This window comes from Anguilla rostrata, chromosome 15 (assembly GCF_018555375.3).
Source record: "Anguilla rostrata isolate EN2019 chromosome 15, ASM1855537v3, whole genome shotgun sequence".
NCBI classification, from domain to species: Eukaryota; Metazoa; Chordata; class Actinopteri; order Anguilliformes; family Anguillidae; genus Anguilla; species Anguilla rostrata.
This window is the reverse complement of record NC_057947.1, coordinates 1,350,347-1,365,910: the sequence shown is the minus strand read 5'-3', so window position 1 is coordinate 1,365,910 and position 15,564 is coordinate 1,350,347. Positions and strand designations below refer to the sequence as shown.

Sequence of the window (15,564 nt, the reverse complement as noted above, 5' to 3'; positions counted from 1 at the left end):
TGACTGCCATGCCTTTCCACAGTGATGATAGGACCATCCATTTCACATGTGATGATGCCTGATTAACCCTTTGAAGAGTAGGTATTCAGTCAGGACCACTGTCATCAAAGTAGGATCTTTATTGACAATAAAGGCAATATATTTATGTTTGTAGGTATGGCTCTGTTCTGGAAGCCCTCCCGCCAACTGCACAGCAAGCATGGATAAGGCCGGGAGGCCAGCAGCCAAACCTCCCTAGAGGGGTACACACAGAACAGATCCAGCAGCAATGCAAAAAATTCTAACACATAGGGATGGAGAAATGCAAATTCTTAACACATAGGGATGGAGCTGGGGTGGTGGAGGGGATTTACAAAGCAACGTGCAGCAAGCTTGCATGCAGGAGGAGCAGCCGAATAAGTAGAGGGAGGCTGTTAAATAAACCGCCTATTATGTGAATGTACTGTGATAGGTGAACATCACTCAGCTGAGCCATCAGCTGATTCAGCTGGAGTGGCTTGACTCTCGTGGCCTGCCAGAACTACACGATGCTGCCATATTTGGACTTTTTTTTCTAAGATAGTGTTCTAGAACTCCATTGTTTTCAGTCACCAGTATTGATTATGACATCAGCATTAGAATGTTCAGTTAAGAGTTAAAGGGTTAAAGCACAGTACAAACTTATTTTTTCCACTCCTTCCACCTTGAGCTTACTGCTTGGGAAAAGGAAATATCACCAAGGCCCTTAACAAGGGCTTAAGGGCCAACTGAGCTCACAGAAAAGTGATATGATAACTAAGATATTAGCATCAGTAACAATAAGAATAGGTATAAACTGTTTAATGTACAGGATCACATCAGAGTGAATGGATGCAGGTTTGTTTAGTTCAGTGCCAGCCCTTAACTGTATTTTCAGAGTTGTACCAACTACAGCGTTGTACCGAATGATCTAATTTTTCTCAGCACCAACATGCACCAAGTTTTCCAGTAAAACACTGCAACAAAACCAATGTTGCAAAGCTTTATTCTGATACTGTTCTTTTTACTGCATGAAAGCACTTTGGTTTGTCTTATCACAGTACACACTGGACTTATGTATGTATTTTTTATTTTCAATTATTTATTTCTTTAACCAGGAGGTTAGGATATTACTGCCATAATCCAATAACATTTTTAATAAACCTGACAGCCAACCAATACCAAGGGCATCACAAGAACATGTATTTAAAAAAATGCATGCACGATAAATTTGTCTCTTTCATTTGCAATATTTTGATGCCTTTCACACTTATTCTGAATAAAACAGACAGCAAACATAAGTATATATTCAGAAGGCCAAACTAGAGACATTGTGAATTTGCATAATAACGTTTGTTTGTTTGAAAGGCTGGTCTACTCCTGGACCTCCACGTGTGGACTGCCGGACAGGACCTCCGCTATCCGGATGACCAGGCCCCTCCCCCTGGTGGGCGCCGGGACGGGCCTGGGGGCGGAGGGCCTCTTTTGGAGCTGGGTGCGGCCCAGGCCGCTCATCTCCCTGGAGTGGACCTGCATCTCCAGGCCGCTCAGGCCCACAAACGGGCCGCGTTCGGGCCGGTCCCGGTCCCGGTCCCGTTCCCGGTCCGCGCACACGCTGGCTCCCGCCGCGCTCTTCCCTCCTCTCTTCAGCCGCTGACTCCTGGCGAAGCAGCCTGCCCTGGCGGCCGCGGGCAGCCTCGCCGCGTCCCTGCTCGAGCGCTCGCGCGACTGGCTGTCCCTCCGGGAGACGGCCCGGCGGTCTTTGAGCGGAGGGCTAACGCGCGGCTCCGGCGAGTCGTCCGCGTCTACGCTTTTAACGGGGGGCTCGTGCGTCCCGTTGGCGGCCGGTTCCTTCGGGAGGGGGACGGGGGGGGCGGCAGAGGGGGCGTGGGAGGGGCCCAGCTGCAGCCCCTGGCCCGGGATGAACAGCTGGTCCATCAGTTTCTGCTGGGAGCGCGCAGATGAGCCGGGCCCGCATTTGGGGGCGAGCTGTTTCCCTGACCGCTGCCAGGTCAGGGGGTTGTAGATGACCTGTCTGTCCAGCGGGCAGGAGTTGGACTGCAGGAGCCAGGCGTCGGCGCAATCTGCATGGAACTACAGCACGTCGGTTAGGCTAGCCGTTTTAAACACGCATCACAGGAAGGTGAGCGCTAAGGGCGCTAGGGTTTAGCGTTACCCGTTTACCTTGTGGTGGCAGGGCAGGTGCTTGACCTGCTGGCCCAGACAGAAGCTCTTCAGGCAGAGCCGGCACTGCTGGCCGGGCTTCAGCAGCTTGGAGCCCTGCCTGACCTCCACCGGCAGCAGGCTCTTCACTATCTGCTCCGGAACCCTCTCACTCCTCACAACGCTGCCAGCGGGGATGTAAGACACAGCTGTGAACCTTGCACACGCTCAGAAGGGACTGAGGCCACTGAGTGCATCCAAGCGCTCAGGCCAACAGCAAAGCCACTAGGCCGGGCTACGATCCTGGAGGATGGCAGATCTGCTGGCCACTACACTCGAGCACACCATCTAAGCCTCTGATTGGCTAATCACAGACCCGGTGTTTCAAGGCCAGTTGATTTACATGCACGTGCTGATTGGTCTGCAGAGGTAAATGAAAAAGGTAGATAAAGTAGGGTATAACAGTGTTGTGAGCAGAGCTTGCCTGTCTTGGTCTTCTGTTGACTGGGGGTCCCATTCCTGCAAGTCGCCCGACTTCTGCCGGGCTGAATGCCTCAGAGAAACCCAGCGCTGCGACCGCTTCTGTGCAAGACACCGCCAGCATTCACAGATTCAGTATGCAGTATGGAGTGAGTATTAAACACCAGCATTCACAGATTCAGTATGCAGTATGGAGTGAGTATGAAACACCAGCATTCACAGATTCAGTATGCAGTATGGAGTGAGTATGAAATTCCAGCATTCACAGATTCAGTATGCAGTATGGAGTGAGTATTAAACACCAGCATTCACAGATTCAGTATGCAGTATGGAGTGAGTATTAAACATCAGCATTCACAGATTCAGTATGCAGTATGGAGTGAGTATGAAACACCAGCATTCACAGATTCAGTATGCAGTATGGAGTGAGTATTAAACACCAGCATTCACAGATTCAGTATGCAATATGGAGTGAGTATTAAACGCCAGCATTCACAGATTCAGTATGCAGTATGGAGTGAGTATGCAACACCAGCATTCACAGATTCAGTATGCAGTATGGAGTGAGTATTAAACACCAGCATTCACAGATTCAGTATGCAGTATGGAGTGAGTATTAAACATCAGCATTCACAGATTCAGTATGCAGTATGGAGTGAGTATGAAACACCAGCATTCACAGATTCAGTATGCAGTATGGAGTGAGTATTAAACACCAGCATTCACAGATTCAGTATGCAATATGGAGTGAGTATTAAACGCCAGCATTCACAGATTCAGTATGCAGTATGGAGTGAGTATGAAACACCAGCATTCGCAGATTCAGTATGCAGTATGGAGTGAGTATTAAACACCAGAATTCACAGTTTCAAGATGAGGTGAGTATTAAATGAGGTGAGTGTGCATCTGATTGTGTCGTCGCTTCTGCCGTCCCCCGCGATTCAGATAAGCGTATCATAACTTGATTTGTTTCTCGGCTAGAAATAGCTGTACAAACTAAGTAATTGTACCTTACTGAACCCGTGTTCAGCAGTTGTCTACGATCATGAAAATGCACTTTTGTACGTCGCTTTGGATAAAAGCGTCTGCCAAATGAATGTAATGTAATGTAATGTAATGTAAATGCCAGCATTCACAGATTCAAGCACTCTACACGACTCAGTCAGGCTCTACATGGCTCAGACAGGCTCTACACGGCTCAGTCAGTCTCTACACGGCTCAGTCAGGCTCTATACGGCTCAGTCAGTCTCTACACGGCTCAGTCAGGGCTCTATACGGCTCAGTCAGGCTCTACAAGGCTCAGTCAGGGCTCAGTCAGGCTCTACACAGCTCAGTCAGTCTCTACGTGGCTCAGTCAGGGCTCTTACTGCACGGAAAGCGAAGGGATGCTGTGGATGGCAGTGGTCCTGGAAACAGGCTTCACACAGATGGTAGTAACTGCAGACAACACATCTATACAGGAAAAAAGAAGCAGAAATGGCATCTAAAACTGTGATCAATGCATTCAGGACTGTCATACATGCTAGAACTTATTAGGGGCATCTTATTTCATGTCTAAAATGTCTAAAATGTCCACATGTCTAAAAAATCATACAAACATAAAAATGCTGTGTTGCCTAAAACTGTTTCAGTGGAATCAGTTTTCCAGTATTCGAAAAACAGTATTAATGAAAGAAGGCATTGTAAGGTTTATTACTTCCTGTGGTTAACAAAGATGAGAACAGGACAGAGAGAGAGAGAGAGAGACAGAAAGAGAGAGAGAGAGTGAGATACATACAGAGAGAGAGAGAGAGAGAATTTGAATTTTTAACCATCCTTTATTTTTCAGTGCAATGGCGAGTTCAAAACCCAATTTTTACACATCACTGACAATAAATTCACTTAAGTGAACAAAAGCAAAGAAGACAAAAAATAAAGATAAAAGCCGCCCCTACTCAGTCACCCAATGCCCTCAGAAAACAGAAGCTCTCCTTCCTCCACTGAGCATACTGCTCCCCTATAGCCCCATACACTCTGAAAAACTTCTAGTGTCCTCATAGCTTTGTAGTACCTAAACTCTACCATGACTCTGGCCTTAATCATGCCCCTGACCATAGCTACCGTATCTTGTGCATCTCCCCGTTCAACCATGGCTTTACGGCTCAGGTAAATTGCCATTTTTGCCTGCCCCAGAACAAAGTTAATGAGCTGAGACTTCGCCCTCTGTCTGCAACTGTATGGCAACCCCAGGATAAAAACCTTTTTTGAAAAGGTTTCCCCCATTGACCTAAACAGTCGACCCAAGAAGAAGAACGAGGCTGAAGTCTCACACATTGAGAAAAGCAGTGAAGAACAGTTTCCCTCTCATTGCAGAAAGGGCAGTGGTGGGAAACCGCTGGGTTCATTACAGAAATAAAACTATTCACTGCAATTATCCCATGCAGCACCCTCCACTGTAAACCCCCAACCCCCTTGGCCAATGATGGTTTGTATAATGCCCGCCACTGTGGCTTTTCCTCCTCCATTAACCCCAAGTAAGACCACGGTGTGTCTGTGAGAGAAATCAGCTTCTTTTCATTCACCACTTTCACCACCATGTTATACAGAGTTTTTCCGCATGCCACGTCCAGGGCCACATTGTCCATACTCCGATGTTCTAACAGGGGACCTTTATGTGCAGAATCAGAGAACCTGGGGGACACCAGGAGCCTAGGGAACGGATCTCCTCTGTTATGCTGGCCTAGGTTAGGTCCACAGTCTCTGAGCAGGTGCCGTTCCACGTCAGTTAGGGCCTGCCTCCAGCCCAGCCGCACCTTGGAGGTATACTGCCCTGACCGCACCTGAAGGCAGGTGCCAAAATCCCCCACCTGGTCCAACTCCCGGCCAGCCGTGCCCACAGCCTGCCGTAACTTAATAGTCTTAGAGGCACATAGCAGATCAGTTAGCTGAGGAAGGGCCTCACAGCACACATCCAGCCGAGACCCATACACCAACGGCTCTTCCAGGAGCCAGAAAGTTTATGTAGCGGACCCTGCCGCGCAACGTTTCAGGAAACCCCATGCACGCAGCAGGCCATGGTAAAACACAGGTAATCCACTCAGTGTAGGACCTTTGTAATCCATAAGAAAGATTGATGCATCAAGACCCAGCCCACCTGCCCGCTGTAGAATTGCACAGGCTAGGGGCCTCCAGACTAAGTTCGCTGGGCCATAGAGCAGCCTCTGTATGAACTGCAAATGGAAAGCAGCCCCCCTGCTTCCCAGGTGCACCCGCCCTTGGCCCCCTTCTTCCTTGGGCATATACAGCACATTCTGTGGAACGCAGTGTAGTCGGTCCCAAAAAAAGTTCACCAGCACTGACAGAACCCTCGCCAGTAGCCCTGACGGAGGGTCCACACATGCTAGGCGATGCCACAATGCTGATGCCACCAGATTGTTGATCACCAGTGTCCTTCCCCGATATGACATTTGTGGTAGCAGCCATTTCCACTTCCTCAGACGGCCCTCCACCATTTCTAATACACCTTCCCAATTTTTCTTTACCATGTCATCATCTCCCAAAAAAATACCCAGATACTTAATGCCCCCACGCTTCCACTGCAGCTCCCCTGGCAGCGTAGGCTGCCCACCCCTCCAACCTCCCACTAACAGCGCTTCACTCTTGCTCCAATTAATCTTTGCAGATGATAACAGCTTGAAATCATTAACCATGGTAGTTAACACATCCACATCTTTCTGACCAGAGATCATAACAGCAAGATCATCTGCATAAGCTGACAGTTTTACATAAGCTGGGCAACCTGGAATTTTAAAACCTGTAATTGCAGTCCTTATCCTGTGCAACAGGGGCTCGATGGCCAGCGAGTAGAGCATTCCACTCAGTGCACACCGCTGTCGTATGCCCCTACACACCTTAAAAGGGGCACTCAAACCACCGTTTACCTTCAACACACTCTCAATGTTCTGATACAACACCCTAACCTTGGCAATAAAACCATGGTTGAACTGGAAGGCCTCAAGGGTCTTCCAAAGGTACTGGTGTTCCACCCGGTCAAAAGCCTTTTCTTGGTCTAAGAAAATGAGACCAGTGTCAATCCCCAATTGTCCAGAGAGGGCCAATACATCCCAAACTAAGGCTACATTGTCAGTTATCGTCCTGCCAGGCACACAGTAGTAGTATTGTCAGCACCAATAACCTGCCCAATCACTTCCTTCAGTCGGTTAGCCAGAGCCTTGGAGAGGAGTTTGTAATCGGTACAGAGCAATGCCACGGGCCGCCAGTTCTTCACCTCCTTAGGGTCACCCTTTTTTGGCAGCAAGTTCACAACCGCCCTCCTGCAGCTCAACGGCAGTGACCCTCCAGCCAGACTGTCATTGAGCACGGATAGCAAGTCTTCACCTACCACCTGCCAGAAGCCCTTGTAAAATTCTACTGGCAGCCCATTAATTCCAGGGGCCTTCCCACTCGCCATGCCTGAAGTGCTGTGTATAGTTCCTGCTGAGATAGAAACCCCCCTAGATACCCACTGGCATGAACGGTTGGAAGCCCGTCGTAGAAAGCATTTGCTATCTCTGCCTCCTCTCTATATTCACCCAGGTAAAGCTCTGAAAAGAATTCCACTGCCCTCCGTCGGATTGCAGTAAGCTCTGTGAGCTCCTGACCTGTGACGGATTTCAGACAGTGAATAAACCGACTCAGACCACTTTTCTTCTCTAAGCCAAAGAAAAACTTTGATGGGGCATCCATCTCTGCTACATTCTGGAACCTTGACCGCACCAGTGCTCCCTGAGCCTGTATGCCCAGCAGGTCAACCAAAGACGTTTTTTTGGCTTTGAGAACACTAATTGTTTCTCTTCCTCCAGAGGTCTCCACCAAAGATTGGAGATCCTCTATTTCGCTCTCCAGTTGAAAGTATGTCTTCGCTTCTTTCCAATTAAAAAACCTCCCTAAAATTAGAGTCGTGTAGGAGTGTATTGTTAAAATGCCAGTAAGCACTCCCAGGCTTAAAAGATTGGATAGAAAAAGTCCCTGTCACTAAGCTGTGATCAGGAAAACCCACAGGGGTTATAAAACAGTTTTATTGCACTAGCTTGATACTCAAACACATATATCCTATCCAATCTAGCCACTGTGATTGAATTTCCTCTAGTGTGTGTCCAGGTGTACTGCCTAAGCTGTCCATTCACACGCCTCCAGACAACACACTGCTCATGTGTCTCAATAATTTGACAGATCAATCTGCCGGAAGGTGCATGTGGTTCTGTATGGTTCCTATCCAATGTGTCCTGCGCTATACAATTAAAATCTACAGCAACATACAAGTAATCAGTGTTATATTTAGCTATTATTTTATTAAAGTTACAATCTCGAAGATTTCAGTTTTGTTCTCTTTGGCGGTACCAATGACGAGAAGCGGTAATTGCAGGTGTGTTTTTGGACCTCACTTCCCATAGATCCAACCGGATCCAGCCAGTGTGACGTCAGTCAGTTGGCACCTGGGCCACGCCAACTATTACACTTATTATTTACTGAATAAAAAATGGTTGTCATACACGTAACGTTATGTACATACTCATTCATTGTCTAACATTAGGCTAACTTAAGCTGTCTTTACACTGCCAAGCCGGGTTAAAATGCTGTAGCAGACCTGGGGTAGAATTAGTGACAATCAATTTCCACAAACGTTCTTTATTCACCCTTTGCTCAGTATGAACATCTTTACACTGCAGAGAAGAATTTGCGGTATTCGCTGTGGCTCGTGCAATTATGTATCTCGTGCATCATCATCGTGAATGATTGTTGTGTGATATTTTTGAAACAACTGCCTTGTTTCTGGTTTTGCTAGCTAAACTGTTCGAGAATAAAGCTGAGCTGGGTGTTAAATTAGGAATCAGAATAAGAAGAATAAAACAAAAACAAAGGAGATTTCATCAAAAAAGGGTATCAAGGCTGAAGGAACATATGAGGAAGCGTAATAAAATAATAACAACGCTACTCCATACTGCCGTATTCTTTTATTTAGTTTTCTCTGGCTTGACATCAATCAGACTCGGCTCTGCTCCACCTATACCCCGGCTTACATATTGATGAACTTGATGGCAATGTAAATAACGGTAACGTTAAGGCCAGTTAAGATCAATGATTCGCACCGAGACGAAACGGTTTTAGAATGTTGCAGAGAAAATTGCAGCGGTGTGAACTGGTTAGTTGCAGAGCCTCTGAAGCCGTTGCCTAGGGTCTCAAAAAACCCACCTTGTCAAATCGCCAAGTGCAGTTTTAGAACGTTTACAATCAGACGTCTTGGAATTTTGCAAGTTGCATCCAGTCTCGTTGCGAATCATTGATCTGAACTGGCCTTTAGTTAGCTACATTGCAACGCTACCACAAGGTAGCATTGCATTCGAGAGACGGTTTGCGAGGTCGGTACCAGTCAGTAGCGTTAGCTAGCGTTTTTTCTAATTGTTAGGTGACATTAGATCGTGTTAATTACATTAGCTAGCTAGCTAACGCAACGTTACCTGATATGAGAGATGGATACTGTGCGCAACATTGTCTAATGTTGCCTTTATTGACATGGTCTGGTAGCTAGCGTTAGCTGTGCAAATAGCTATGTAATTTAGTAACGTTACATTGTCATCAAATGTAATACGAAATCTACATCAACAAATAATATGACCTCTTATGTTACACAAAAACTTATTAGGGTTCCACAACCCCCCCACCTTTAACGCTAGCAGACACCGGAAAAAACAGTACGCCGCTCACACACAAGTGAGTTGAAGAGCAAGCCTGTTGCGTTAGCTCCGCCTACCCTCTCTGGCGGACCAACCACTGATGGGTGATGGAAAACGCGTCACTATCTATGCGCCGCTTGTTATTTTTTCCCGGGAATGTCGCCACAGACACCCAGTTCTTTAATCATAAATTGTTATAATAACAATAATATAAATTAATATAATAATAGGCTCAATCACCATTGTGTTACCTAATTCAGTGATAGATAGTGACTTAACAGACATTTATTTTAATGAAAATCTTCAAGATTATTACTTTAAGCACATTCAGAAAAATCACCCTCTCTGGTCCATATGTTGGGGCATACACATTAATAAAGGCCATGTTGAAGTGATCGAACTTTTCAACCACCTTCAAAAGTCTACCTCTAACCACCTCCTCTACAACATAGGAGAGTGGCGAGAAAGACCTTGAAAACAAAATGGCCACCCCTGAGCTATTTGAGCTCTTATGGTTCAGAAAAACCTCACCCTCCCACTCCTTCCTCCAGTCAGCCTCATTACCAGTACTGTGTGTCTCTTGAGCAAAGGTAACATCAATGTGTTTTTGCTTTAATAACTGGAAAAAAATTCCCCTCTTTCTACCATCCCTCGCCTCATTCAGGTTAAGTGTTGCTATCTTAGCCTCTGCCATGTATGGTAGAGTGATAAAGAACACATAAAACAGCACTAGAAACAGAGGCTAAAGGGGGAGTTTGCCTATGCCTGAGTATCATCATTTAGCTTGATTTGTTCCTTTGCCTTTTGCAAAAACTTTAATACTCTGTAAACCTCTGGACTGGGAAAAGCTGCCTGCCCTTTGATGCTCATGTGAGCCTTTACAGATCTGACAAATAGCCTCAGATCTGGAAAATGTTCATTAATCTGAATGTTCTTTTGATTCTTAGTTGTTTTCAGAAAATTCATAATCTGTTCAATCGTGTAGCCACCTATAGGCTGCTCAAGTCCACTCGCTGTAGAGGAGTCTGAAAAATACTCGTCCTCACTAGAGTCTGCAACACTAGAAGCGAGATCCTGTCTCTCCGCCCTCTCAGCTGATGTTTGCTTGTTTACTTTTTTTGTTTTTGCAATACGTCCTGCTGTACGTGAACTTTTTCTTTTAACTGTTGGTATCTTGAAAACACCCTCATCTTCCTCCTCAGGCCCCCCACCCTCGACTATGGCTGTAACCATGCTATCTGCTTGCGAGGCCCCTTGCTCATTTACCTCCGCCCCAACCATGCTGTCTGCTTGATAGGCCCCTTGTCCATTCACCTCCTCCCCAACCATGCTGTCTGCTTGAGAAGCCCCTTGTTCATTCACCTCCTCCCCACCCATGCTATCTGCTTGAGAAGCCCCTTGTTCATTCGCCTCCTCTGCCACCTTCTCCCCCCTTTTCCTACAACCACTTCTGTTGTTTCAGACACAACATTATCAGTATTATCATTACGCCCCTGATCTGAGTTTGTTTGCGCTTCCCCTGCCCCGCAAGAAGACGGGCCAGCAGGCTCATCTGCAGCAGGCTCCCTGTTCGGACAGGATCTGGCTAAATGACCCACACAGTTGCACACAAAGCATCTCAAGCTATCAGAAGTCGCATACACAGTATAATCAAAATTGTCAATCCTAATATTGAACGACATGGAGAAATGATCCGTACCATCTTTTAGAATCATGTGCACTTGACTTCTGAAAGACATAACGTGCTTTAAAGGCGGGGACTGAAAACCACCGGAAAGTTTCTTAATCGGGGTAACTATTTTACCGTGACGTGACAACGCTTGCGTTAACATTTCATTGGTAACCATAGGCGGCATATTTGACAAAGTAATCCTTCTCGCCGGGTTGGCGAGAGGAAGCACCACGGTAAAAGTTTCCTTAACAACAATTCCATGTTCAACTACGGCATTAACTTTGTCAATGCTGTCGAGAAACACCACGATTCCTTTATTCATTCTTGACGCGAACTTAATACACTCGTGTCCAACCACCTTCGCTATCGCTAATATGCACTCTTCTACCGAGCACGGCACACTCGGGGTGGCTTTAATGCCATTTCGCCGACTGAGCCTCTCACCACCTAGGGAAGCTGGCAAGACCTCTTTAAAAAAGCGTTGCCTACCTACTAGTAAACAGTGCTTAGGAACAGTATAACAGAGAGAAAAAACAGTACTGAAAGACCCTCACCGGTGCGAAATAAAGGAAAGTTTGGAAAACTCACCGACAGTCATGCTCCAGCCACTCTCACTCACACACCCACTCCCTGCATGCAGCAGAGAGAGAGAGAGAGAGAGAGAGAGAGAAAGATACATACAGACAGAGAGAGAGGGAGAGACAGACAGAGAGAGAGAGAGAGAGGGAGAGAGGGAGAGACAGAAAGAGAGAGAGAGAGAGAGGGAGAGAGGGAAACAGAAAGAGAGAGAGGGATACTCACTTGAAGCACTTGCCGGTGACGGGGCAGGCCTTGCAGCCGTTGCACAGGACGCCCAGGTGCTTGTCCTGCCGCTCCCGCTCGGCCGGGGTCAGCAGGCTGGCGGCGTTTTTCACCTGGTCCAGCAGCACCTTCATGGGCTCGAAGGCCTCCCTGCAGAGCGGGCACTTCACCATGATGTCCGGGTCCGACCGGGCCTGGTGGTCCGCCCACACCTTCATGCAGGAGATGTGAACGTTGTTACCGCACCCGTACCTGCAAACGCAGAGGAACATTCAGCACTTCGTTTATAAATACAAACAATACTATAAACTTCAGTTGCAGAGCACTCTTCGGGCTTCAGGTTCAAAGTGCTTTACCATATGCCAATAATGTATAATAAAAGACAGTAAAAACAATTAAAAATGGACATGCAAAGTTAAGATTTGCGAAACGAAAAAATTTACATTTTATCTAATGTTAACATGAAATGCTAGCAACTATTCATTATCTTACCTGAAGTACAGAACCTAAACTTTACTTTGCCAGTTTTAATCCTTGAGATATTCTAAATCTCTAGAGTAAGGTCAGGAGACTGAAGTCAGGCATAATCTGATGCTGCTGCTCTCGTACCCTTTGCCATCAGTGAAAATCAGTGATATTCCAGTGAGTCAGCTCTGCAGTGATAGTAGTATGATAATAAGGTCTCTCTCTCGACCTGCAGTATGATAAAGTCTCTCTCTCCACCTGCAGTAGGATAAGGTCTCTCTCTCTCTACCAGCAGTAGGATAAGGTCTCTCTACCTGCAGTAGGATAAGGCCTCTCTACCTGCAGTCGGAATAATAAGGTCTCTCTACCTGCAGTAGGATAATAAGATCTCTCTCTCTCTACCTGCAGTAGGATAATAAGATCTCTCTCTCTACCTGCAGTATGATAAGGTCTCTCTCTCTACCTGCAGTAGGATAAGGTCTCTCTTTCTACCTTCAGTAGGATAAGGTCTTTTTCTCTACCTTCAGTGGGATAAGGTATCTCTCTACCTGCAGTAGGATAAGGTCTCTCTACCTGCAGTAGGTCACAGGCAGCCTCTTCCCCATCAGGTCCTCCTGGCAGATGGGACACACGTCTTCAGCCTCCACCTCCTTCTGCTTCACACAGCCGTCCTCCTCAGTCAGGACAGGGGTGGGGGGGTCCTCCAAGTGGGGGGACCGAGGTGAGTGCACCCCCTGCAGCATCTCGCTGATCTGCCGGTCCACCAGGCCCAGCTGGAGACAGTCTGCCATGGTGAAGACGGGAAGCCATTTTGAATTTACAGAGAAAGTTCTGGAAAGATTTAAACCCATTCAACTACAGATTCAATAACCATGAAAATTATGAAAAATAAAGAAAGAAACAGGCTTTTAAAATGACACAAAGGTCCCATACCATAAGTTACTGAACGCCACAGAATAATTCATGAGTAATGAATCACTTGCTCAGCCATAACTTACACTCATGGTCTCTAGGCAGTCTGAATTTCCTTATCAAAACCCTGGAGAGAAACACAACTTGTGAAAAAGGTTCAGTTTTCTCTGAGGGAACAATTGATGATGCACAGATCTATACAGATGCATTTATACTCACCAGCAGATATGCTTGCAGAGGTCTCTCTCTTTAACATATGTCAGGCAGGAGCACGTATGAGGGTTTCCTAAGCACACCTGAGAAATGAATGGCAATTAAGAGCCTAGCTGCACATTACTGCACCTGCTACACAGAAAGAAAGCAAGAACATACACTTGGGAACACAACTCATAAATCACTTTTATAATAAGGCCTAGGGGCTATCAAAATCACCTAAAAGCACTCACAAGTCTTATGATCTGCATAGTAAAAAGAGGCCTAAATGAAAAAATAAAGTAAATATTATTATTATTATTATTATTATTATTATTATTATTAATAATAATAATAATAATAACATCTATGTTGTTATTATTGATAATAATAATAATAATCACTATTATTATTATTATTATGAAACACTTAATCGTAAAACAACTTTTCCTGCTGAACAAAATATCATGAAAATGTGATGTACAGCCACAGAAAAAGAGGAATGAGGCTGTTTTACTTTGAACTTCTTGGATTCCCCTTCCTCCTTCAAGAGGAACCCCGTTGGCCCGAACTCTTTCAGGATGAATATGGTCGTGCTCAGAGCCTGGTCTTGATGCAAGTGAACTACATCACTCACAGTGTGCCTCCAGAATGTTTTCCGGAACATGACCAAGGCATCTGTGATAGGGATCAGATTACAGCATACTTACCTGTGAACAAGTCTGGTCTGTCACAAAAATATATGTTAATATATACACTGCAAACAGTTATATGTAAAATTAAATATGTCAGACTATAAATATGTGCATTCATATGTTACTTCTAATTATGCTTGATACTTGCTGCTGCTACCACTAGCTTATGCTAATTATTTGGCTAGCTACTGTTTTGGACCTTAGGAAACTTTTACTATCCAAGGTTGCCCCGTTTGCAAAAAAAGAAACTAGGTATGCTTGTAGACTAAACGTCCCTGCTCGCTAGTAGGTAGTGCCCCAACAGCACACATTTTCTAGGCTATTTCATAGCACGGTGTCACAGGATACTACAGTATTATCACCATTCTAAGTCAAAACAGTGTTTTGAGTTAGAACGGAATAACGCAGACACATCTCTACAAATCAATAACATTACATTTAAACCGAGCTGTAAACTCACGCCTATTGTTTCACCATTAGTCTAAAAGATTATGGAAGCTGAAGTACTTACAAGAGCAGCCTTGCTGCCGGACACTGTTTGTTTACAGTATCCATAGTAACAGTTCTGTTACAGCAGAAGTTGTACATTTCTGTCGTTCCAACAATAGGCTCTTAACATTAGACTAATGTTGCAACTACCGTTTTCCCTCGCAGTTATTTCTTCATTTTTAAAAACTCCATGCTATTGAAAATCTATTTAAAGGTTATAAGATGGGTTGTCGACACCCGGTCAACAGCGGGTTGTCGGTTGCGGTCCCGAATAAATTGAACGGGCAGCGCCCAAATCTTACCAAGGTCCATTATGCAACAGCTAGGCCAATAGCTGTTGCTGCAAACACATTTTTAAAAGGTTTCAGTTGAACTGGTGACAATTTCACAACAGACAATACGCCAAAGGAGACTACCACAAGAGGGCGCTGTTGTTAAGAAAGTGACAGATTTGTTGCACCTTTTAAGCGAGCAAGGGTGTATGTATGTACATGTATAACAGTAGGCTACGCGGTGAAACATGGGTGTCCTACCGCCAACGCAAAGCCAGAAAAAAATATAAATATAAATCGATTGGAATAATTAATTTAACATTTTGTTTGCCCTACTTCTTTACAGTTATAAACGTTGTGAATATGTAGTTTCGGCGAATTGATTGTGATTGTCTCTGTAAATGTGAGTGGTTACAAACCTCACACGTAGGCCTAGCGTATAAAACGAGCGTTTCAGCTCCAGCCGTCTCATCCTCACCGGCGTGCTGTCCATTTCACGGCCCAGTTTGTGCAGCACTGGCTGCAGCATAAAAACGCGGCAGCAACATAACCTGTTTTATTTATGCAGGTAACGAGGTCCGTGTGGCAGCTTGCTGCCGCCTTTTCACTTGTTTATTAAGACAATACAATACAATACAATACTTTATTGTGCCCTCAGAGGAAATCTGAACAGAAGATGAGGACGGTGAGCGACTACACCTAACCACAGGCGA

General features: G+C 45.6%; 1 protein-coding gene across 2 annotated transcripts; it reads right to left on the bottom strand.

Annotated features, from left to right (window-relative positions):
- Positions 1-969: 969 nt before the first annotated feature.
- zswim2 (zinc finger, SWIM-type containing 2) lies at positions 970-15,042 on the bottom strand. 2 transcript variants are annotated; one of them, XM_064311054.1, is made up of 10 exons: positions 14,882-15,042; positions 13,913-14,073; positions 13,423-13,499; positions 13,290-13,330; positions 12,865-13,075; positions 11,827-12,078; positions 4,008-4,092; positions 2,645-2,742; positions 2,182-2,344; positions 970-2,091 (listed from the first exon to the last, which is right to left on the bottom strand). In XM_064311054.1, exons 1-10 carry the CDS (start codon positions 14,889-14,891, stop codon positions 1,372-1,374), a joined length of 1,818 nt encoding a protein of 605 aa, XP_064167124.1. In that variant the 5' UTR covers positions 14,892-15,042; the 3' UTR covers positions 970-1,371. The 2 variants fall into 2 exon arrangements, with proteins under 2 accessions (XP_064167124.1, XP_064167125.1); XM_064311055.1 differs by lacking the exon at positions 14,882-15,042 and adding an exon at positions 14,602-14,875.
- Between the last annotated feature and the right edge of the window lie 522 nt (positions 15,043-15,564).